Here is a 24,142-nt window from a genome sequence, read left to right as displayed (position 1 = left end):
TTTTCATTTTACAGTAGAAGAAACTGAGGTCCAGAGAGATTCAAATGCCTTCCCAAAGTCATATAGTATCTGTGCTAAAAAAGAACTCCAGCCCCTAATAACCAAGTCAATGCAGCAACCTAGAAAAATAGGAAAATATAGTCAAAAGACAAAGAGAGTTATATAAAGGACAGTCTTCCTGACACACATCGTGATTTTAGAAAAAGGTCCCTGAGGCCTAATTATAAGAAAATCACATTCCCCCCATCATCCCCATTTTTCTGGACAGAAGAAAATAGGTAGAGATAGATAATGACAATTCTCTCCCACTCCTAGTAAACAATTTTAGCATGCCCATAATTAAGTGAAAAGGCAAAAGCATCTCACTGCATCTATAAATCAGTAAGGCTAAAGTCAATGGTTTCTATGAGACAAAGTCCAAACAAAATAATCCTGAAAGCAGCATATATTAGAAAAGCATCCTGGTGTCCCTTCAATTTGTTTTCTAAATTGTTCTGACTACACAGGTGACTAACACCGAAAAGACATCTCCTGCAGCTGCTCATGATTCATGTACTAGAAAACAAAGATAAAAGATCAATTCTGACAGATTTATATCCAAATGCCTTACCCTAATTTAAGAAAGGGAATGTTAAGGTAATCAAGGGGGGGGAAAAAATCTCCCAAAATTGCATAATTGGAAAAAAAAAAAATGTCACCGCCTGTTGCCTGGTAAAGACAATAAAGAACCCTGCAGACATGAATGCTTGTCCTCACTCAGAAGAGCAAGTTCAAGAACATCAAGGACAAGAAGCTGACCCAGTCCCTTTAGTCTAAAACGAAATAACATAAATCCTCAGATTTCATACTAGGGGGACTCAGAAAGCGAGAGTGCAGAAATATGAAAGTGAATCAGAGATAGTGATAATATTTCCTTTTTCTATTTTCACTCTCTCATTTTCACTTTTAAAGAAAATATTTTTAAGAATTTAGCATCTCCCATGCCATGGATAGCCTTTCTTTTCACACATTCTTGATTTGATGAGTACAGACACATATCAGCCTATAAAGTTGAATCCACAGATCCAGATTATGAAAATTTGGTCTCTATGCTTTGATGGTTAAGCATCATTTACCTGCAAAAGCTAGTTTTATCTCTGGCTATTAAGAGAGCCGGGAGGCAACTTTCTTCTAGGGATAATAAATTTAGACTGTAACCACAGCAAGCCACTGTGCTGGGATACATAAAATCTCATTTAATCCTTACAAATCTTTATAACTATTTGATAATCATTGTACAGATTACAAAATGGAAATCCCAAGATGTTAAGCCACGTGCCTAGTCATTTTTTCTCACCAGTGGTAAAAGAGGAATTAGAATCAGTCTTGAAAAGCTAAAGTTTAAGATCTCTTCACTATTTTTAGGTGTTCCCTGGACATGGATGGGGAAGGGCACATGGAGTGGGGCTTGCCAGACCATGCAAGAACCTCGCATATTCAGACTAACTACTTGGGGAAGAATTTATTCTTTTTCACATTATTGATGGTGATGAAAAGATTTCAATCACCTATCATTATAGAATAAATGTGGCTCACAATTTGCTATCTCCAAATCAGCAGTTAGATATAAATAAAATTTGGCAATTTTAATTGGTTTGGCTCAGGCCTTCAGATTTACATATGGTTATTTTCCTTGTTTTATGTTAAACGTAATCGATTTAGCACTTGAGTTTCAAAGTTTTGGCAGAATGTATCAATTAAAAGCTACATAAATTAGGAGTGTTCAAAGCACAGATTCCAAATGGAGTGATTTCTAAGGGCAAGATTTAAAAAATGCTCTTTTCATAAATGTTAAATTTTTCTATAACCTTGTATCATCACCCAGATGACAAGCTTCACACAGACAAAAAAAAGGAGGGGGGCATCTTTGGAAAAACAAAAGCTAATAATCATTCTATTTGCTTCTTCTGAGAACTAATGTGTGCCTAATGTGGTCTTTTCTACACCATTTGCCAGATGCAATTTTCCTATCTTCATATTTCTAAACCCGACAGCAGTTGTGAAAACTCTCACAAACCATCTGAAAACTAAAATATAAGTACATCAACAAACATGGCATCAGCCCTGTTAAACTGATAGCACTTTTCTAATTGGTCTTGCAAATTAAGATGTCCAATTGTTATTATACGCTGAATATAGATGTTCTAAGCCAGAGACACAATTCCCTTCAGAAACCGTAAAACCACACAATAAGGATAAAATACATCCAGAGATCTGAAAAATGCAAAACACGTTCATTTCTGTAGACTTGTGATTAAAACTTAACCGTTCAAATTGCTTCTCACGACTCCTGCCGTGTAATTATTGCCCATCTGCTGGTCCGTCGCATGTGCTAAATAAATGAAAGAATCGTTTTTTCACACCCCAAGTGGTTGTTGGTGGAATTTCCACATTTATTTAGCTTGACTATAAGGCAAGAATGCCTGGTGTCCCTGTGATTCTTGGAGAGCTACATAATTCAAGTATATTATTATTAATTTCTCATTTTATATCTTGGGTAATGGAAGGGTACACAACTATTTGCTTTATAACAGAACTTGGAATTGATTCCATCTTTATAAATGACTATTTCAACTACTGAATATTAATAGCTATTCCACCCTTTCGAGTATAACATTAGATTGACTGGAACAATTGATCTCATCTCTTAATGCCAGATTACCTTATGCTACTTTCCCTCCATACAGAGTTGCACTAGGAAATTTCTTTGTAACTTTTGGATTAGAAAATCTAACAATATGAATGAGGACCTACGCACCCTCCCCCATTTCCACTGCTTACTTCATTGATTTCATGTTATTTCCAGGGTCTCCTTCTTCAGTGGCAAGAATGTGGAATTGCTAGAAGTATCCTTAAAGGAAACCTTGAAGGTCATTAAATCCCAGGCAATGAATGCCTTCATTCACCAAGGGTACTGCCCTCCTTTGCCTCCAGCCCTTCAGCATCAGCAAGTTCCCCCAAAGGGCTTGCACTTTTACTCAGCCTGAGCAGGTCACATTTCTAAAATACTTCCCTGTCTCCAACGTCCCTGGTCAGCAGTACTGATTCACCACCACCAAGGAGTTTCAGGCTAGTTCGACCTCTTTCTAGCTTTCAATGGAATTATTCCATGTAATCCGATTTACACAGCTATTTAATCAAAGTGAGAAAGGAGATTACAGAGCTCACCGTTTGTTTTGCAAAGCAAGCAAGGGTGCAAGGATCATCAATCCTACAGAGTCTAAGTTGACTTGATAGTACGGTCCCATACGCCCCCTCCACCCCCACCTTTAGATTGTTGGTCATTAACCTGATCTGTCTCCAGAGATCGTGTTTAAATAGGAAGGTTTAGGCTCTTTTCCTGATCTGTAAGGTAGCAGGGTTCTCCACCCTGATCTCACTACTGCCATTCATGTGAGCAGATGCTACTGTAACAAAGAATTGGTTCCCCGCCCATGCTTATTAATTTCACACAGCAGAAAGCATGTATAAGTCAAGCAATTACTTTAAAACTTCTGTTGCCAGTCTTCCACATTTGCATTTCAACAGCCCGCTGCGGTGATCCCAGGTGCTCTGCCTATAAACTAACCTGCTTGCAAGAGAGAAACCTGCGCTGCGCTCCCCTCCTCCGCCTCGGGCAGCTGCCCTAGAGACTACACAACCCTTTCTGCCAGGCCAAGTCCCAAACCGCTGCCCTCTTCCACACAGTGTAATGGGTTCGGGTCTTTCTACTCCCTTCGGAATGCGTGGTACCCTTTCCAGATCTAGACGTCTATTGAAAATGTGACACTCAATGTATCATTAAATAAAGCATTTTCAGCACATTCTAAACTGAAGACGTGTACAATCTTTTCACCCGCCACTTCCACCCCTTCGACACGTTTCAAGAATTGCAATCTCCGACAGAACCTCTGGGGGGTGAGAGGGCAGCCTTACCCAACCCGCAGCAGATTAACAGAAAAATTCCTAAGGGGAGAAGTAAGAAGAGGTGAGACCTGGCGAAAAGAACTGTGGATGGGAGTGCCGCGCCGGCCCTTTATCAAGGACAAGCCAGAGATATCTGCTACAAGGAAAGAAAGGGAAAAAAAGAAAAAAAAAAAAAAAACCCAACTAATTGTATCCCTGGACGGTGCTCTACCTTCTGTGCTTCTTGTGCATAACGCAAAATTTGCAGCACTGGGAATTACCTCCGTAACTACCACCAGAGGTGCCCATTAAAACACGCACGCGCGCACACACACACACAACTTTTTCTCTTCTGTAATGGAAGAAAGTGGGTGCAACGTGGAGGTATTACCCTATCTAGAGCTCGCCTGGAGCCGCAAAACTGGCAGACGCCGCGGGAGCCAAGTTTTTCCCCGGCTGCTGGGGCAGGTTCTCCGCCCAGCTGAGCGCGGCGAATAAGGACCTCGGGGTTGGCTCGGTTCCCGCGGCTGCACCGGAGTCCGCACGAGGCCGGCACCCACCCCGGAGCCACACAAAAATCTGAGTACGCGAGTGATCGAGCGTGGCGCGTGGGGGAACTGTTGTGTAACCTTCCCGAAATCCATGGGAAAATGTCTCCCGTGCAAGGACATGCCTTTCTGGAATAACTTCAACTCTCCGGCCAAAGCACAGATCCTACTGTCTTACAGGAATTGCCGGCTCCCGACTGACAGCTCCCAACTTACGGGCTATGGCTCCAAACTTGATGCCCGCTCCCTCTCATCCCTTCCACTCCTCCTCTCCAGGCTCACCCGGGCCAGGCGGCTGGGGCTCGCGAGCCGCGCCCGCCTCCCCCGCAGCCTCCAGGCTAGTCCGGCAGGCACAGCCCCGCACGCCCGGGCAGCTGCGGCCGGGACGCGCCGGCCTCCGGGCACGGTTTTTCTTGGAGAGCTGGCGAGCTCCCGGGCGCGCCCTACTTACTTGTGTCTTCTTCATAAGGAAAGGCAGCGCTGTGATCCAGCCCAAGCAGCGGTGTGGCAACTCCGTTTAGCTGTTCTGGAGCTCCGGCATACTGCATGGGCAGCGGCTGCAGATAGTCCACGCATTGAGCCCGAGCGCAACGCCCTCTCCACTGCCCGTGTTGGCGCGGCGATCCCCGTCCCGGCGCGAGGCGGTGAGCGAAGCCCTGGCCGGCGCGCCGCCAGCACTTTTATACCGCTCCCGCCCGCCTACTCCGGACACGCCTCCTTCCCTTCCGGAGCCCCGGGGAAGCAAGCCCGGGCTGGGGCAGGGGAGCGGGAGGGCAGACCCTGGAGGGCGGCTGGAGCACCAGAAGTTGGACAGATCAAGCAAAGCGCGTTCCGGCGCTGGGGGGCCGGTGCGCGCAAGGCTGGGAGACCACTGGGGCGCGGGGGCGCCTAGGACGAAGGTGAACACGCTGCAGCCGCCACTCACGCTGCGCGCCGGGTGCGGAGAGTCTCTGATCTGCTCCTTAGCCTGGCACGGCCGGGGGACTCAAGAGAAACCTTGAGCTTGGGCGAGGGCTGGCAGTTCCTTCTCTACTGCAGAGGCGGGGCGGGAGGGGTCACTGGGGGCCTAGCGAAGAATTCACCTCGTCCTGCTTTAGGGAAAAAATGTTTAAAGCTTAATTAGGATCTATATAGTTAGGCCATTGTCCCACTCCATTTTTTTAAAATAATTAGTGAATGGATATTTAATCATCGAAATGATTGTTGATTCAGAGTTGAATGTTGCTAAGGGAGATGCTGTTTCCAGAGTGATTTACGGCTGCTGCTTTAGAAATTTAGATGGAAAGAGAAGCAGTAGGTAGCAGGCAGGCCATAGAACCAGGCAGTTTTGAAACCTGTACTTTCTGTTGTTGGAGAAGGTTTTGGAGTCAGATAATGCAGCACCAATAATAGCTAAAACCACTGTGTGATGCACTTAATTACATGCCAGGCGCTGTGCCTGTAAAGTGTTAGTACTTTATAGCGATTATCTCACTTAGATCCTCTCCACAAATCTATTATACAGGTCTTGTCATTTTTATTTCCATTCTATAGTTGGTGAAACAGTCTTAGGTCAACTTTCCCAAATCACAGCTAGTAAATGGCAGAACTTAACTTGAATCCAGAGTCCTGGCTATACAGCCTTTAAAATATTTAAAACAATTATTGACTCTCTAAAGCCCCATTATATTTGTTCTTATCATTTCAGACCACTAAAAAGCATTTTATTAATTCTTTGAAGAAAATATGTACTAGAGATTAATGTCAATAATCTATAAGAAAGAATATTATGTAAATTTAGAATTTAGGTATTTTAATAAGTAGGATTCCAAATTAATTCAGTGAGCCTTTTTAAATAAATGAATATGCCAAACCTATAATCGTGAAAAACAAGAAACTAGGTAAAATTTGAAGCTCATAGTATTAGTTTTCCATCACTGCTGTAACAAATAACCAAAACTTATTCATGTTAAACAGCACGTATTTATTATCTTACAGTTTGGAGGTCAGAAGTCCAAAATGGATCTCTTGGGGCTAAATGTTAACAGGGCTATGTTCCTTATAGAAGCTCTAGGGGAGAATTCCTTTTCTTGCTTGTCCAGGGTTGTAGAAATTATCCAGAATTTTTGGCTCACAGACATCCTCCTCTTCAAAATCAGTTATGGTGAGTTGAGTCTTCATATCACCCACTCTGACCTTCCCTTCTGCCTCCTCCTTCTGCTTTGAAGGACCTTGTGATTACATTGGGCTCACCTGAATAATCCAGGGTATGCTCCTAAATCATCTGATTAGCATCATTAATTCCATCTGCAATCTTAATTCCCCTTTGCCATTTTAGCATAGCATATTCACAGGTTCCAGGGCTTAGAACATTGATATCATGGTAGGGGTTTGGGAGCAGCAGGTACAGGCATTATTCTATCTGCCACACTCAATGTGAGCTTCCCTGGTGGCGCATCATTAAAAAAAAAAACAAATCTGCCCACAGTGCAGGAGACTCAGGAGACACGAGTTCCATCCCTGGTTTGGGAAGTTCCCTTGGAGGAGAAAATGGCAACCCACTCTTGCTGGGAAAATCTCGTTGACAGAGAAGCCTGGTGGGCTACAGTCCATGGGGGTCACAAAGAGTCAGATGTGACTCAACACACACCACACTTAATAGCAAACAAGTTCTGGAAGAACATGGAGTGAAAATGTGGATTTATTTCACTATGCATCCTTCATCAAGTGCTTAACTCCAAGCAGCCACAGATCTCTGGCTAGGACACTATCTGCTCCATAGTTATGAAAATAAGTGTTTGAAAAAAGACCACAACCAAAGGTCAGAGTGTTAAATAATTACTTACTTTCAGTCAAAACCATTTTAAACAGAGTGGAAGTGTGAAAACAGAAACAAATAGGACAGTAGAGGAAAATCATTTAACTAATGACTTCTCCCTGGCAATCCAATCTTAATATAACCAGCCTTTAGGAGTAATTTTGGTCTGCCAGAATCTTCCAAAGAGTTGCATATATTTACGCACTAAGGAGTTACACTCCTGAAGTGTATCATTATGGACCAATGGAAAGGGAAATGAGTTTGAGGAAGGTTGATTCTATTTCAGACTCTATGCAGACTCTATGATCTTCTGTCCAATCAGGGATTTAACAGTGTGGCATGCCTAATTGTAAAGGTTCCCCAAGTGACTATAGATACTACATTTTTGTTTATCAAATGAGGATAAGTTGAAATGTGAATTTTTAAAATGTTTACTATATATTTACATGTATAACATATATAGGGTTTCCCTGGTGGCTCAGATGGTAAAGAATCTTCCTGCAATGCAGGAGACCTGGGTTTGACCCCTGGGTCAGGAAGATCCCTTTGAGAAAGGAATGGCAACCCACTCCAGTATTCTTGCCTGGAGAATTCCATGGACAGAGGAGTCTAGCGGGCTACTGTCCATGGGGTCAGCAAGAGTCAGATACCTCTGAGCAACTAACACACACAAACACACACACACACACACACACACACACATATAACATGTATATCATATTAAACAGATGAGTCCAAGTTGATTGCTTTTTATAAAAAAAAATTAAGGGTCAATTTAAAAGAAGTTCAATTTATAACATTAAATAAAATTGGTAGTAAAGGAAGAGAGATATTGACAAAAATCATCATGGTAGAATTACTGAAGCTTGGCCAACATCTATCTAACTATTCTAATTTTATGAAACCAATAAGAGGAAATGGCCTATAGGTTAGAACAGGTTTAAAGAAACCAGATAATTTAGACCTAGCATAAATTCAGTCCAGTTTCTTTTCAATCAACTGAATAATTCATCTCAGTACTCAATATGCTCATCTCCTAGAATGACTCACTCTCTTCTCACTCTTCCTCCCTTCTTCCTTTCTTCTCCCTCTCAGTTCTGTTTTCTTCTTCCACCTCCACAGTCAATGGCTTTTTAGCTCCATTAATAGCATGATTGACTTTCTCATCGATAACTCTGTATCTGTTGTTTCCTTCATATGACACTACAATTCTGATGGTGACTGCAGCCATGAAATTAGAAGATGATTGCTTCTTGGAAGGAAAGCTATGACATACCTAGACAGTGGTCACGTATAGTTTTGAGAGCTGGACCGTAAAGAAGGCAGAGTGTTGGAGAATTGAAAGCACTAGTATTTTGGTCACCTGATGCGAACAGCTGAGTCATTGGAAAAGACCCTGATGCTGGGAAAGATGGGGGGCAGAAGGAGAAGAGGGTGTCAGAAGATAAGATGGTCAGATGGCCTTACCGATGCAGTGGGTGTGAACTTGGGCAAACTCCAGGAGACAGTGAAAGACAGGTAGGCCTGGAGTGCTGCAGTCTATGGGGTCCAGAAGAGTCGGACATGACTGAGAGACTGAACAACAACAAAAAAGAAGATACCCAAGCAATTAGAAGTGCTAGCATACCAATCGAAGACTGTGGGCAAGCTCATCAGGAGGTCAGAAGTGGGTCAGAAAGACTCAGATCTTTCTTCAGGGTAGGCTTTTGAGAGAAGACAAGAGCCAGCCTCCAGCCCCTTAGCAGAAGGAAACCAGGAGCTACTTAGAAGTGAACAAGAGGTAAGGCTATGCCCTAAATGGATAGGAAGCATCAGGAATTTTTTCTTGCAGAATAGTAGTCTCCTGTTATAGGGTTCAGGGAGTTCAACCATTGATACATTGGGAAGAAAGTCTGTCCATGATTATCTAGTCTTTACTTGCATACATTCAGCGCTAGTTGGTCCATCATGCTGTTTTTGATTAATTTGTTGGAAAGCTTTTTTTTTTCTTTTGAGCTTTAACATTTGTTGTTGTTGATGTTGTTTAGAGATAGATTTAATTTAGTATGTAAGTCTGGTAAGTCTTGCCTGCATACGAAACGTCTCTTGTTCACTCACCCCTTCTGGTTGCCCTCTGTTAGATGTAACACTTTGATCACATAACCTCCTCTGCTGAGAACTCTGGTGGCTTGCCATTGCTCTTGGAATGAAAACAATAAAAGCAAAGGCTTTGCACCTTCTGAGGTCTGGCTCCTCACTGCCTCTCCAAAGTCAATTCGTGCAGTGCTCCTGCTCCAGAGGCAGGAGCCACTTGATAGTCCTCAGAATCTCTCCTATCTCAGAGCCTGCACTCATTCGGTACTCCTCCTTCTGCCTCTGCCTACACCACCTTGCTCAACTCGCTTCTTGTCGCCTAGTAAATATCTTCTTATTCTTTAGATCTCAACTCAGTATTTCCTAAATTCCCTTCTTCAAGTGGGTTTTCCCCAACCTCTGATTTGATCAGCTCCCTCTTCTTAGAGGGGCTTCTCAGGTGGCTCAGTGGGCAAAGAATCTGCCTGTGATACAGGAGACTCAGGAGCTGCAGTTGAATTCCTGCATCAGTAAGGTCTCCTGGAAAAGGGCATGGCAACCTACTCAAGTATTCTTGCCTGGAGAATCCCATGGACAGAGGAGTCTGGTGGGCCATAGTCCACAGGATTGCAAAGATCATGCATGACTGAGCGACTGAGCATGCATGTCTCTTATTAGAAGGCGCCAGTGGTAAAGAACTCTCCTGCCAGGAGACATAAGAGATACAGGTTCAATCCCTGGGTTGGGAAAATACCCTGGAGGAGAGCATGGCAACCTGCTCCAGTATTCTTGCCTGGAGAATCTCACGGACAGAGGAGCCTGGTGGGCAGTAGTCCATGGGGTTTCAAAGAGTTGGACATGACTGAAGTGACTTAGCACACATGCACGGTCTTACTAGAAACTCAAGTATGAATTCCCTCTTTTATAGCATTTATTAAACAGAGGCCATTTCACATTTGTTTGTGTGATTATTAAAGTCACTCTGACTATCCTCACTCATTATTTTACCTTCAATGTTTAGTGCAGTGAGCAGAACACAGTGAATCTCTTAAATATTATTCTGATTAGTTTGCTGATGCCAGACAGGAGGCAGTAATTGGACAAGGCCCATAGCTTATATGATATCACCAATTTCTCACAACAATCATCTAAGGGAGATAATTTTTCTGTTTGATCAATAAGGAAACTGAGGACCAAGAATATTAAGTAATTTATTCAAGATCCTCAGTTGGTAAGTGAAAAAGGCATGATCTAATTCAGGCTGTGGACTATGGTTAGGATTTTTTACCTACTCGGCACCTCTCCTATTCTTCTTCCTCTGCTACCGGCATCCCACTTTCTTTTGTAGAAATCACACAAGATGATTCCAAGTCTTTCAGGAGGGATTGTCATTCACAAGCCTTTGTTCCCCACCTTCCCCCTTCACTAGAGGCCTGGGTTTAGAATACTGGCCAATCCCCTGATTGGGAAGGTATGGATACATCACTTGAGATGGACCAATCAGAATCCACTGAAATATTTTCCTGCTAAAGTTACTTGGAAAGGTTACCTTCTTCCTATGGATTTGCCACAAGCTACAAAAATGTGAAGCTTCCTTTGTCCTATTGATGTCTGGTTTGACCAGCCTTAAAAATGCTGAAAGATAACAGTTCAGAGTATTCTTTGAAAACCCAACAGTTTTTATATTTAGGGAATACTACCAAACTCATTAGTTTATTTTTTCTTGATTATAGAGTACAGACTAGAAAATATTGCCAAGGATAGGAAATACTTTTAATAATTGATAGTCAGCATTCTTTCCCTTTACAGGTACCTGAAGATTAATCACAAGTCCAATTTAAAAACAACAGTAAATAATTACATTCCTGAAAAAAAAATTGTAGAATTAACTCATTTATTCATTAATGAATTCATTTGACAAATAATTTTAATGCTTTCAGTAATTATAACATAATTTTTAATTACCCCCAATAATCTCCCCTCAAATGTATCATTCATTTCAATCCTCACTACCCCACTTCAGAGCTCATGAATTTCATTTAAAACTATTTGAACAGATTCACCTAATGGCATCCCGTCTCTGGGCTTTTCTTCTTCCCATCCACTTCATCATCACTGTCAACATTACAGTAGCATCTGTAAAAATCTAGACACAGTACTTCACAGTCTATAAATGTAGTCTGATTCTCCATAACTAGAGAATAAAATCTGAAGTTCCCTGCAATTTGGCCACAATACGTGTTTGTAGCTCCCTAGACTCATCAATTGTACTAGCTGCTTTCTTCCAACTAGCCATATTGGACTTCTCAACATTTTCTCTTTGACACCTTTGTTCCTGTGTTCACATTGTTCCTTTTGCATGGAGTAGCTTTTTCTCTATTTTATGCCTGAAATCTCCTTTTCATCATTCAAATCCTGGTTCAAATAACACTTCCTCTTAGAAGCAGAGTGGTTGCTCACTCCTTATAACATTCATTAGGCTTACAATTAATGAGAAAGTTATTTGGTAATCCATGAGCCCTCATTCAGAGAAAGAGAGAAGGATACTCAGTATGTGCTGAGCGGAAGAATAAAATGAGCTGTGGGAATTTGATGGGAATGCTCAAGCAAGAGAATATGCACATGGGGGCTTGATAATAGTTTCATGTGATTTTTTTTTTTTTTTACTAAAAGGTTAGCAAATATGTTTTGACTCAAAGTTTTATTTTTAATGGGTATAATTATTCCCTTCAACTTATATAAATGTTTTTGTGTCTTTCAAATCCTTAAAAATTTCAGAAATAGTTATTTCACTATTTCTAGATTTTACAACTAGAAAAGAATTTTGATAAATTTTGATAAATGTGGTTTACACAGTTCATCTACAGATGAAGAATGGAGGCCACAGAAAGTCTTATTTGAATGAGGAAGAGAACATTTGTCTCCATAAATGACTTATGAAACGCTTTCTGGCTAGTCCGGAAGAACTACTTCCAAGAAATCCAGATCAAGGAGTAAATATTCTACCTTGTTTACAGTAAAGAGTAATTTATTAATAAGATAATGATTTTAAGATTATTTAGAGAAGAATTTCTAGAGAAGAGAAAAAAGTAGAATTGATTTTCTAATTTATATGTATTTCTGGGACTATGCATTTCTATATACATATATATGTATATATGTATCCATACATATATATGATGATCAAATACCATGAGCTGTTAGAACTTTTAATATTTTACTACAAGCCCCTCTTCTCCATGACATTTAAAAAACATATAATTCCACATTTTTACAGAATTTCCCTTGATATTATGACATCCATATATGTCCGATAACTTTTATGTGTATTAGATAAATTAATTTAGGGTGATGTTTTTGTCAGTGATGTTATTCTCTTCACTTATCTGATTTAAAAGAGATGTGTGACTTGAACTGTAGCAGTGTTCTTTTTTTCATTGTAGTTTTGAAATGCATTCTCTAATGAATCATTTAAATGAGAAGTTGCTAGCTAATGGCTTATTTCCTAATTGACAAGTTTGTTATATTCAGCTCTTGAATGGCATAGTCAGTGAACAGTATAGAGACATCGACAAATGTTCTAGAACTTGGTAAAGCTCTATCATGAAATGTAATGTGACTCCCCTGGTTATCTCCCTTTAAAAATTATAAACAGGGAATGGCAGAGAAGCTGTCATGTATTTGGAACTTTCCTCTTCTTCTGGAGCATGGTGGGTGAAAAGAATTTGACATTAAGGCAGCTAGAGAACAAATAAACTTTACTCTTTATCATAGGTTCCAAAGTCTGAAACAAGCATTGTAGATACTTTTTTTTTTAAGTGGATGTGCAACTTGCTTAGACAAGTAGCAGATTTTTTATGTCTCCCTCCAGCGTCATCAGACCACTTATCAAGTTTGGATAAAAGACTTTTGTTAACAATGTACCTTATTGTCTGTGTTTTCCCTCAGCTAGAAACTATTTGCAATGACCCCATCTTTAGAGGTTATGCAGATCTTGACCACTTTTCAACCTAGTCTGCAAAAGGCCTTGAGGGAAGAGATGGCTTTCATAATTGAGAGATCCAAGCTTAGAATGGCTGGTAAGCCCTAGCTTTGTCATCTTAGCCATATACACCAGCCACTCTCACCCACTTTCCTTAAAAAAAATTTTTTTTCCCATTTAGATCTGTTATTCCATACTATGGAGGCTCCCATGGCAAATCCTCACAACCAGCTTTCTTATTCTGAGGCCTGCACCCAACATGAGACAGTAGATAAAAATAAGATAATCATTGTCATAATCACTGATTTTTAAATATATGTTTTCTTTTTCATTTATAAAGAATTCACGCTTAAATTGGATTGACTTTTGCTATGATATCTTTCATTTACCTTAAAAATATGCAGCTTAGTACTGTGTGTGTGTTATTTGATGGAGAGTACATTCCACGTGCTGAAAACATCATATTCAAGAATTTTAGTCCAGGGCTAGCCAGCTAGCTTTCAAGCTAAAAGTTCCATGCACTATGAGATGCTAATGTACGTGCTTCTATCATCCATATCTTTGCTATCTAAATCTAGCTTATTTCATAGATGGCAAATAGGTTAGAAATAGGAATATTTGATATTATTCATAAACAGCATACTATATGGCAAATAATTTTTTCAGAAGTGAAAATGCTGGCTTATTGATCAATATCATTAATGTAAGAAGACAGTCTCATTAGTAAAATTAAAGCTCTTCAGGATATGTGCACTGACTAAAATTGTTCTGGAAGCATAGTCATGAACAGGGTATAATGATGCAAGGAGGCCTGAAACCTTTAGCAGTAAAAATGATGCTTAAGACTTGAGTCCTAAACAGATTGGTTCCAGCTATTGGGTAAGAGAATTTCTAATGATGTGTTTGTTTTGAGTAAATAATTCATGTGAGATGTTAGTGGAACACTTAACTGTACTAAGAGTGGGAAGTTTATCAAGCTATAAAGAATACTTGGTGTGACCTGATTTATGTCTATCATTTTACTGGGGCTTCCCTGGTAGCTCAGAATCTTCCTGCAATCTGGGAGACCCAGGTTCAATAGCTGGGTCAGGAAGATCCCCTGGAGAAGGTCTATATGTGTTGCACAATTTGATCTGTGATTTGCTTTCAACCTGATCTTGTAGCCACATAGCTTAATCTACCATAAAGAATCTAAGAGTTGTGCATATTGAATTGGCTTGAGTCAGTTCATAATGGTTTATGGAACACTTACCATGTACTTTGCATATATTATTTAACCTCTATAGTAATCTATACAATAATTCTCACTTTACTCCTTGCACAACAGTTATTGTTTGGTTTTGGCAAACCATCGATGTACAGGATGATGCTAATCATTGTCACTATTTAGAGAAAGAGAAGCAAGCTAATTAAATTGAGTCGGACATGACTTAGCAACTAAACTACTACTACTATGAGGTGGGCATAATTACTTGTTTTACAGATAAGGAAACTATCGCCACAGAGGAGTTAAGTGACTACTCAAGGACATACAGATAGAAAGTGGCCAGTCTTGGATTTAACCTGTGCCTGAATGACTTTAAAAGCCCATCCTTCTAACCATGATGTTTTACTGCATCTCCAAATGATTTTTTCTTGTTCATGGAATAATTTAGGGGCTAAGAAGTGAGTTAAATATTTCTGATAGTACAGTATCTACTTTGCAGAGTTTTCTCCTGGGGTCCAATGATAGAAAATAATTTGTCAAGTGTAGGGCATGCTGGATAGCTATCAGGACTCTGAGATAATTAGACACTTTTCAAAGCAAGACTCTCAGCATGGAAAATGTCCTTAAGGATTTTGATTCAAATGACTGATTTCATGACAATGAAGGGCTCCAAAAGCAAAGCTGTGTTCTTTTATGTAGAGCTCAGGAAATAGTTAGGCTAGCACTGAGTCTTTTCAGGGCAAACATTGGAAGCTTAAGATTATCTGTGCTGATTTTTCCCTTAATCCACCTTATCGGGTTTCTGGATACCCGACCTTAGTATAGCTTGTACAATATCATCTGTGTAACCTTTGTGTTTGTCAGCTTATCTTGATCAACTATCAGTGCAAAGTGAGAAGCTGCCTTTCATCTGGTTTCCAATGGTGCTAACTAGGAAAAAGAGAAACTAAAAAAGTTTGCTTGAGCAGAAATAAAGTAGTAAAGGTATTAAAGCGCCAACAGCTAACCTAAAGAAGGCATTTTGAGGAAGGAAGGCTTCCTAGGGGGAAGGTTCACTTAAGAATATCGACAACACAGTACGTGGTGAACAAAAAGGGTTGGCTAAAATCTTGATTATTTGCTGTGGTACAAAGTTTTTCTATTTGAACTTCAATAAAGAGTTTTTGTCAATTCATCCTTACACTGAAGCTGTTCTCTTAAATCGAATACATCAAAGATGTGGCTTTGTTAAGGAAGATAATCCTTGAACTCTTAGCAATATAAGCAGAACTGATTAAAAAAAAAAATAGAAGGTATGATGCTATATAAACCTTTTTCTCTGAAAAGGAAACAGAACATGTATGACTTCTGGAGACCAGCTAAATCAGGTAGAAGAGCAGAGAGAGGCTTTGTAGCCAACAATGGAGGAAAAAATGAACAAGGAAGTTATAAAGTGCAAAATGATTGATTTTACACTGTGTATTATATAAAAAGAGGAAGTATATTTTGTGTCGAATGTCCTTCCTTTTACACTGTATGGTAATGAAAAGAACATTAGCTTTGCAGTCAGCAGACCTGGGGTAAAATCCTGGCTTTAGTAGTTTTTGCCTGGGAAATTTAGGGCAGATTCTTAAAACTCTCTGAGCCTCAGTTTCCCCATAGGTTAAATGGAACTCCCAGTATCCATTACCCAGAAGTGTTGAAGCCTATATCTGTCATAAACCTTCTTTTTGACTTGGGGAAACTCGACTTTTCTGAGCCTCAGAAGCTCCATCTGTAAAATGGGAATAGTCATGTTTCTTGGCTCCAATCTGGAACTTTTCCTGCACAGATGGACGAAATATATAGGACTGACTCTCTTGGTTTTTTATCTGTCAAGTTAAAAAAAAAAATGACTACCTGGTAGTTGCCTTCTAAAGATTAAAGTAATACATTTCAAGTTCATAGTTCATCAGCTCGGTTCAGTTGCTCTGTCATTTCCAACTCTTTGTGACCCCACGGACTGCAGCATGACAGGCTTCCCTGTCCATCACCGACTTCCGGAGCTTACTCAAATTCATGTTCATAGAGTCAGTGATGCCATCCAGCCATCTCATCCTCTGTTGGCCCCTTCTCCTCCTGCCTTCAATATTTCCCAGCATCAGGATCTTTTCTAATGAGTTAGTTCTTCGCATCAGGTGGCCAAAGTATTGGAACTTCAGCATCAGTCCTTCCAATGAATATTCAGAACTGCCAGCTCCTAGTTCATAGAAGCAGGCAATAAATGATACACAACTGGGATGCAGTAAATGTTTGGAGTACATTGTTAAATCCACATTAGGTCTATTGGTGGGATTGGCTTACTCAATACTTGTTTTCATAGGAAAAAATATATGCCGTAGCAGACAAAATAGACAAAAATTTCCCATATTTAAACTATGTTCACTACTTTTTGAAGCATAATCATATCCTTGTGGAGAAGGACATATACATCATATTCTCTATTTTCCAGAAAAGAAGGCTGAGATCCAGAGAAATTTAGTGGTATTCTGCAGAAATGGTGTGATTCAGTAGGATCAAGGCTGGAATCTGGATTCCTGAATTCTGCCCCAGCAAACAATCTTTCCATCATAAAACATTCCCACTGTCTTATTTTTCTGGTATAACTTTCAAGGAATCTTGTTGGGATAAATTGTAAGAGCAAGAAGTAAGTAATCAAGATAGGCTTTCCTCTAATGAGTTCATGATATGTTGATGCCCTTGGCTTATCATTTCATTTTTTTAAATGGAAAAATGATGATGAATTCTCTGTAACATTTAGAGAGGAACAGAGGACACACTTTGCTAAATTGAATGGATTTGTGCCACTATCAGCTTTGAGACTTGAACTGATTTCAGACCCTTGAAAGCTGAAATAGCAAAATGTTTTGTCTTTCTTCAGGAAAAAAGATCAAAGTTTTTAAGATCAGAAATCAAATTTCTCAACGTGAAATAGCAAAGAAAAAAATTAAATATTTTGATGAATAAAGCAATTGGAATACTAACAAAATGATTAAAATTTCTTTGAAACAGAGGTCTTCTTATGAAACATGGTTACTGACTACATAGAGTTTAAAAGCATTGGGTTTGTAAGAATCAAGTCCAAACTAACTTAGATTACTTAAAATAGTTTATTATCCTCAGTTAGCTACTTAAATACTTGATAAATTTTTTCTTTGCCATATTAAAATACTTTTAGAAAGTAACAGAAATAAAAAATGTGTAAATGTATATATAAAATATAATATATATTTTGGTTCTGTTCAACTGGCAATTTAATTCAACCTACAATACTCAAAGAGAACCTATTCTCTAGGGCATGATACTGGCCCTGAGATAACACAGGGCCCTGTTCTTGAGGAATTCAGCTTTATGGTAATGCAATTTTAGTTGCTAACTTTTATTGATCTCTTATTATGTATCAGCCACTTTGCCAAGGGTTTTGCATATGTTTTCTTTTCCTGTTTTGATTGGTAAGAAGTGGATTTATTCCGATACAGAGAGATGCACACTCCACAGACAGAATGTGGGCCATTGCAGAGAGAGAATGCAGTGGCAAAACATGGTGTGGTTAGTTTTTAGGCTGGGTAACTTCACATGCTAATGGTGGGAGGATTAGTCCAACTATTTTTGGGAAGGGGCAGAGATTTCCAGGATTTGGGCTGCTGCCCATTCCTTGGTCTTTTAACAGTGCCTTGGGAACCCAGAGTAACCTCAGATATGCAGATGACACCACCCTTATTGCAGAAAGTGAAGAAGAACTAAAGAGCATCTTGATGAAAATGAAAAAGAAGAGTGAAAAAGTTGGCTTAAAACTCAACATTCAGAAAACTAAGATCATGGCATCTGGCCTCATCACTTCATGGCAAATAGATGGGGAAACAGTGGAAACAGTGGCTGACGTTACTTTTTTGGGCTCCAAAATCACTGCAGATGGTGTCTGCAGCCATGAAATTAAAAGACGCTTACTCCTTGGAAGACAAGTTATGACCAACCTAGACAGCATATTAAAAAGCAGAGACATTACTTTGCCAACAAAGGTCCATCTAGTCAAGGCTATGGGTTTTCCAGTAGTCATTTATGGATATGAGAGTTGGACTGTCAAGAAAGCTGAGCACCGAAGAATTGATGCTTTTGAACTGTGGTGTTGGAGAAGACTCTTGAGAGTCCCTTGGACAGCAAGGAGATCCAACCAGTCCATCCTAAAAGGAGATCAGTCCTGGGTGTTCATTGGCAGGACTGATGCTGAAGCTGAAACTCCGATCCTTTGGCCACCTGATGTGAAGTGCTGACTCATTTGAAAAGACCCTGATGCTGGAAAAGATAGAGGACAGGATGAGAAGGAGATGACAGAGGGTAAGATGTTTGCATGGCATCACCGACTTGATGGACATGAGTTTGGGTAAACTCCAGGAGTTGGTGATGGACAGGGAGGCTTGGTGTGCTGCAGTCCATGGGGTCGTGAAGAGTTGGACATGACTGAGCAACTGAACTGAACTGAACTGGGAACCCAGAGACCCCACAGAAAATGAGACATAACTGTGTTTGAGTGTCTTCTACGGAAGTACGGGCCAGCAGTGGACTGCTGCAGAGGCAGAGGCTCTGGGAGCAGTAGACCTAGGTATGGCATAAGCCCTCTTGGAGGAGGTCACCATTAACCCCACCATAGAGCCACCTGTTGGAAGGCATGAACAAAATCTTCTGTGCACCAGAACCCAGGAGAAAGGAGCAGTGACCCCACAAGAGACTGACCCAGACTTGCCCTTGATTGTCCAGGAGTCTCTGGTGGAGGCGTGGGTCAGCGGTGGCCTGATGCAGGGTTGGGGGCAGTGTGTGCATGGGACCCTTTGAAGGAGGTCGCCATTATCTTCGTTAGCTCCACCATAGTTGGCCTCAGGACAAATAACAGGGAGGGAACACAGCCCTGCCCATCAACAGAAAATTGGATTAAACATTTACTGAGCATTGCCATGCCCATCAGAACAGGACCCAGTTTCCCCCTCAGTCAGTCTCTCCCATCAGGAAACTTCCATAAACCTCTTATCCTTCTACATCAGAGGGCAGAGAGAATAAAAAGGACAATCACAGAAAACTAACCAATCTGATCACATGGCCCACAGCCTTGTCTAACTCAATGAAACTATGAGCCATGCTGTGTAGGGCCACCCAAGACAGATGGGTTATGGTGGAGAGTTCTGACAAAACATGGTCCACTGGAAAAGGGAATGGTAAACCACTTGAGTATTCTTGCCTTGAGAACCCCATGAACAGTATGAAAAGGCAAAAAGATAGGACACTGAAAGGTGAACTCCCCAGGTCGGTAGGTGCTAAATATGCTACTGGAGATCAGTGGAGAAAGAATGAAGAGACAGAGCCAAAGCAAAAACACCACCCAGTTGTGGATGTGACTGGTGATGGAAGTAAAGTCTGATGCTGTAAAGAGCAATATTGCATAGGAACCTGGAATGTTAGGTCCATGAATCAAGGCAAATTAGGAGTGGTCAAACAGGAGATGGCAAGAGTGAACACTGACATTTTAGGAATCAGCAAACTAAAATGGACTGGAATGGGTGAATTTAACTCAGATGATCATTATATCTACTACATGGGCAAGAACCCATTAGAAGAAACGGAGTAGCCATCATAGTCAACAAAAGACTCCAAAATGCAGTACTTGGATGCAATTTCAAAAACAACAGAATGATCTCTGTTTTTTCCAAGGCAAGCCATTCAAAATCACAATAATGCAAGTCTATGCCCTGAGCAGTAAGGCTGAAGAGGTTGAAGTTGAACAGTTCTATGAGGACCTACAAGACCGTCTAGAATTAACACCCAAAAAAGATGTCCTTTTCATTATAGGGGACTGGAATGCAAAAGTAGGAAGCCAAGAAATACCTGGAGTAACAGGCAAATTTAGCCTTGGAGTACAGAGTGGAGCAGGTCAAAAGCTAATAGAGTTTTGCCAAGAGAATGCTCTGGTCATAGCAAACACCCTCTTCCAACAACACAAGAGAAGACTCTACACATGGACATCACCAGATGGTCAATACTAAAATCAGATTGATTATATTCTTTGCAGCCAAAGATGGAGAAGCTCTATACAGTCAGCAAAAATAAGACCAGTAGCTGACTGTGGCTCAGATCATGAACTCCTTATTGCCAAATTCATACTTAAATTGAAGAAAGTAGGGAAAACCACTAGACCTTTCAGGTATGACCTAAATCAAAGCCCTTGTGATTATACATTGGAAGTGAGAAATAGATACAAGGGATTAGATCTGATAGAGTGCCTGAAGAACTATGGACAGAGGTTCGTGACATTATACAGGAAGCAGTGATCAAGACCATCCTCAAGAAAAAAAAAAAATACAAAATGGTTGTCTGAGGGGACCTAACAAATAGCTTTGAAAAGAAGATGAGCAAAAAAGGAAAGATATACCCATTTGAATGCAGAGTTCCAAAGAACAGCAAGTAGAAATTAAAAAAAAAAAAAAAGCCTTCCTCAGTGATCAATGAAAAGAAATAGAGGAAAACAATAGAATGGAAAAGAGTAGAGATTGCTTCAAGAAAATTAGAAATACCAAGGGAACATTTCATGCAAAGGTGGGCACAATAAAGGACAGAAATGGTAAGGACCTAATAGAAGCAAAAGATATTAAGAGGTGACAAGAATACACAAAAGAACTATACAAAAAAGACCTTAATGACCCAGATAACCACGATGGTGTGATCACTCACCTAGAGCCAGACAGCCTGGAATGCGAAGTCAAGTGGGCCTTAGGATGCATCACTAAGAATAAAGCTAGTGGAGGTGATGGAATTCCAGTTGAGCTATTTCAAATCCTAAAAGATGGTGCTGTGAAAGTGCTGCACTCAATTTGCCAGCTAATTTGCAAAACTCAGCAGTGGCCACAGGATTGGAAAAGGTCAGTTTTCATTCCAATCCCAAAGAAAGGCAATGCCGAAGAATGCTCAAACTACTGGACAACTGCATTCATCTCACATGCTAGCAAAGTAATGCTCAAAATTCTCCAAGCCAAGCTTCAACAGTATGTGAACCATGAACTTCCAGATGTTCAAGCTGCATTTAACAAAGGCAGAGGAGCCAGAGATCAAATTGACAATATCCATTGGATCATCAAAAAAGTGAGATTTTCAGGAAAACATCTACTTCTGCTTCATTGACTATGCCAAATCATTTGACCATGTGGATCACAGCAAACTATGGAAAATTCTTCAAGAGATGGGAATACCAGACCACCTGACCTGCCTCATGAGAAATCTGTATGAAGGTCAAGAAGCAATAGTTAGAACTGGACATGGAACAACAGACTGGTTCCAAATTGGGGAAGGAGTACATCAAGGCTGTATACTGTCACCCTCTTTATTTAACTTCTATGCAGAGTACATCATGCAAAATGCCAGGCTGGATGAAGCACAAGCTGGAATCAAGATTGCCAGGAGAAATATCAATAACCTCAGATATGCAGATGACACCACCCTTATGGCAGAAAGTGAAGAAGAACTAAAGAGGCTCTTGATGAAGGTGAAAAAGGAGAGTGAAAAAGTTGGCTTAAAATTCAACATTCAGAAAACTAAGATCATGGCATCCAGTCTTAATCACCTCATGGTAAATAGATGGGGAAACAGTGGAAATAGTACAAGACTTTATTTTCTTTGGCTCCAAAATCACTGCAGATGGTGAAATTAAAAGATGAAATTATAAGATGCTTGAAATTAAAAGATTCTTGCTCCTTGGAAGAAAAGTTATGACCAACCTAGACAGCATATTAAAAAGCAGAGACATTACTTTGCCAACAAAGGTCCATCTAGTCAAAGCTTTGGTTTTTCCAGTAGTCATTTATGGATGTGAGAGTTGGACTATAAAGAAAGCTGAGCGCCAAAGAATTGATGCTTTTGAACTGTGGTGTTTGAGAAGACTCTTGAGTCTCTTAGACTGTCAGGAGATTAAGCCAGTCCATCCTAAAGGAGATCAGTCCTGAGTGTCCATTGGAAGGACTGATGTTGAAGCTGAAACTCCAATACTTTGGCCACCTGATTTGAAGAACTGACTCATTTGAAAAGACCCTGATGCTGGGAATGATTGAATGCAGATGACAGAAGGGGACCTCAGAGGATGAGATGTTTGGATGCCATCACTGACTTGATGGACATGAGTTTGAGTAAGCTCTATGAGTTGGTTATGGAGAGGGAAGCCTGGCGTGTTGCAGTCCGTGGGGTTGCAAAGAGTCGGACACGACTGGGTGACTGAACTGAGCTGGACTGGAACTGTTATGGCACTTCTGGGTGTGTCATTTCACTTGCTGATCAAGGATCAGGATCTAGTCTTGTCTGCCATCTTGGTCCCATCTGATTCTAGTCGGTTTATATCATGTGCTTGGGCTATGTCACTCTTTCAAAAGTTGTGCCCTGCCCCTGTCCCTCCTGTTACATTCCCACCACAGAGATTTTACTCCTATATTCTTATGGAAAGCAGAAGGGCCATCTTCTGTAATTGCTTCCAGGCTGAGTAGAGGCATCATCCCTACCTATCAGGGAGTAAAAATCTCTGAATACCTAATCTAGGGGCCCCAGGGACTGGGAAGCTCCTTGTTTTAGTCCACATGGGCTGAAATCCCTACATAGCCATCTTCTTGATGTAGAACTGTTGTAACTGGTTTCTTATTAGTCTTCTTATGTATCTTTTTGATGATGAAGCATTTTGTACCAGCACCAGTGTACAGAAATATCTATAAATGACAAAAGACTCAAAAGTCATGGTCAAATATCTGATTACAATGTAAGATAAAGTTTGGTTACAATAACCAGAATTACAAATGATCACATTTAACATACCAAATAACCCTAGTTAAATATTTCTCTCTGAGATTCCTCAGGAGTCCTCTAAAACATCGCAAAGTTAATTTTTAGTCAGATAAGTCACAGGGAGACAATACTTATTCCCTATCCAAAGTTATAAGGATCTCAAAAGCAAATATAAGTCACTTACAGGTGAAGAAACTCCGCTCCATTTGTCATAAGTAGCATTTCAAGAATCTTTTGAGAGAGAAACCAAATCCAGTCTTGTCTTAGCCCATTCCTAACAAAATCCATTTGCCCAAATAAATTTCATCCAATCTTAGAAAATCCTGATCAGCTTCATATAAAGCCTTGATTACTTTCCATTGTTGAGCTTGTGGGATCATAATCTTTTTACCTAACGTATACTATCGCTTTGAATTATTAACCCCCTATTTTTAGCACAATGTTTTTCCTTGGTATAGCAAGGTTGTTGCATTTCCTCTACCCAAGCCTAGGACTTTTAAAACTGCCTGTGTTTTATCTGTTGGTATGTAAGCTGCTTTCTTTGCTTCTTGGGAAACTCGGTGATTTCCCTGTCCAATTTCAGACCTGAGAATCTGAGCCTGATGTCTCCTACAGTGAACAACAGCTATTTCTTGGGGATCTTGTATAGTAACCATTAGCTGGACATCTTTGGCCAGACCTGGGACCTCAGAATTCCACATTCCAGGGCCTAGTAAGTCTTCTATCTCAACTTCAGTTTCAACCTGTCCCTTTCTATCTTCTGTTAAAATCATTTGGCAATGAGGGTGGCTCCTTTGCCCTGCCAGAAA

At 40.4% G+C, this 24,142-nt stretch overlaps 1 protein-coding gene across 2 annotated transcripts in view; it reads right to left on the bottom strand.

Moving 5' to 3' along the window:
• Nucleotides 1-5,145, bottom strand: part of KITLG (KIT ligand) — a 97,073-nt gene extending 91,928 nt beyond the window's left edge. The window contains exon 1 of one of the 2 annotated variants that reach the window (XM_043446401.1): nucleotides 4,924-5,145. In XM_043446401.1, coding sequence (XP_043302336.1) covers nucleotides 4,924-4,938 — 15 coding nt within the window. In that variant the 5' untranslated portion in view covers nucleotides 4,939-5,145. The remainder of the gene's footprint in view (nucleotides 1-4,923) is intronic. The other variant, XM_043446400.1, reaches the window with a different exon arrangement.
• Nucleotides 5,146-24,142: the final 18,997 nt, after the last annotated feature.

This window comes from Cervus canadensis, chromosome 25 (genome assembly GCF_019320065.1).
Source record: "Cervus canadensis isolate Bull #8, Minnesota chromosome 25, ASM1932006v1, whole genome shotgun sequence".
Lineage (NCBI taxonomy): Eukaryota > Metazoa > Chordata > Mammalia > Artiodactyla > Cervidae > Cervus > Cervus canadensis.
The sequence above is the reverse complement of the archived record's forward strand: the minus strand, read 5'-3'. Positions and strand labels throughout refer to the sequence as shown.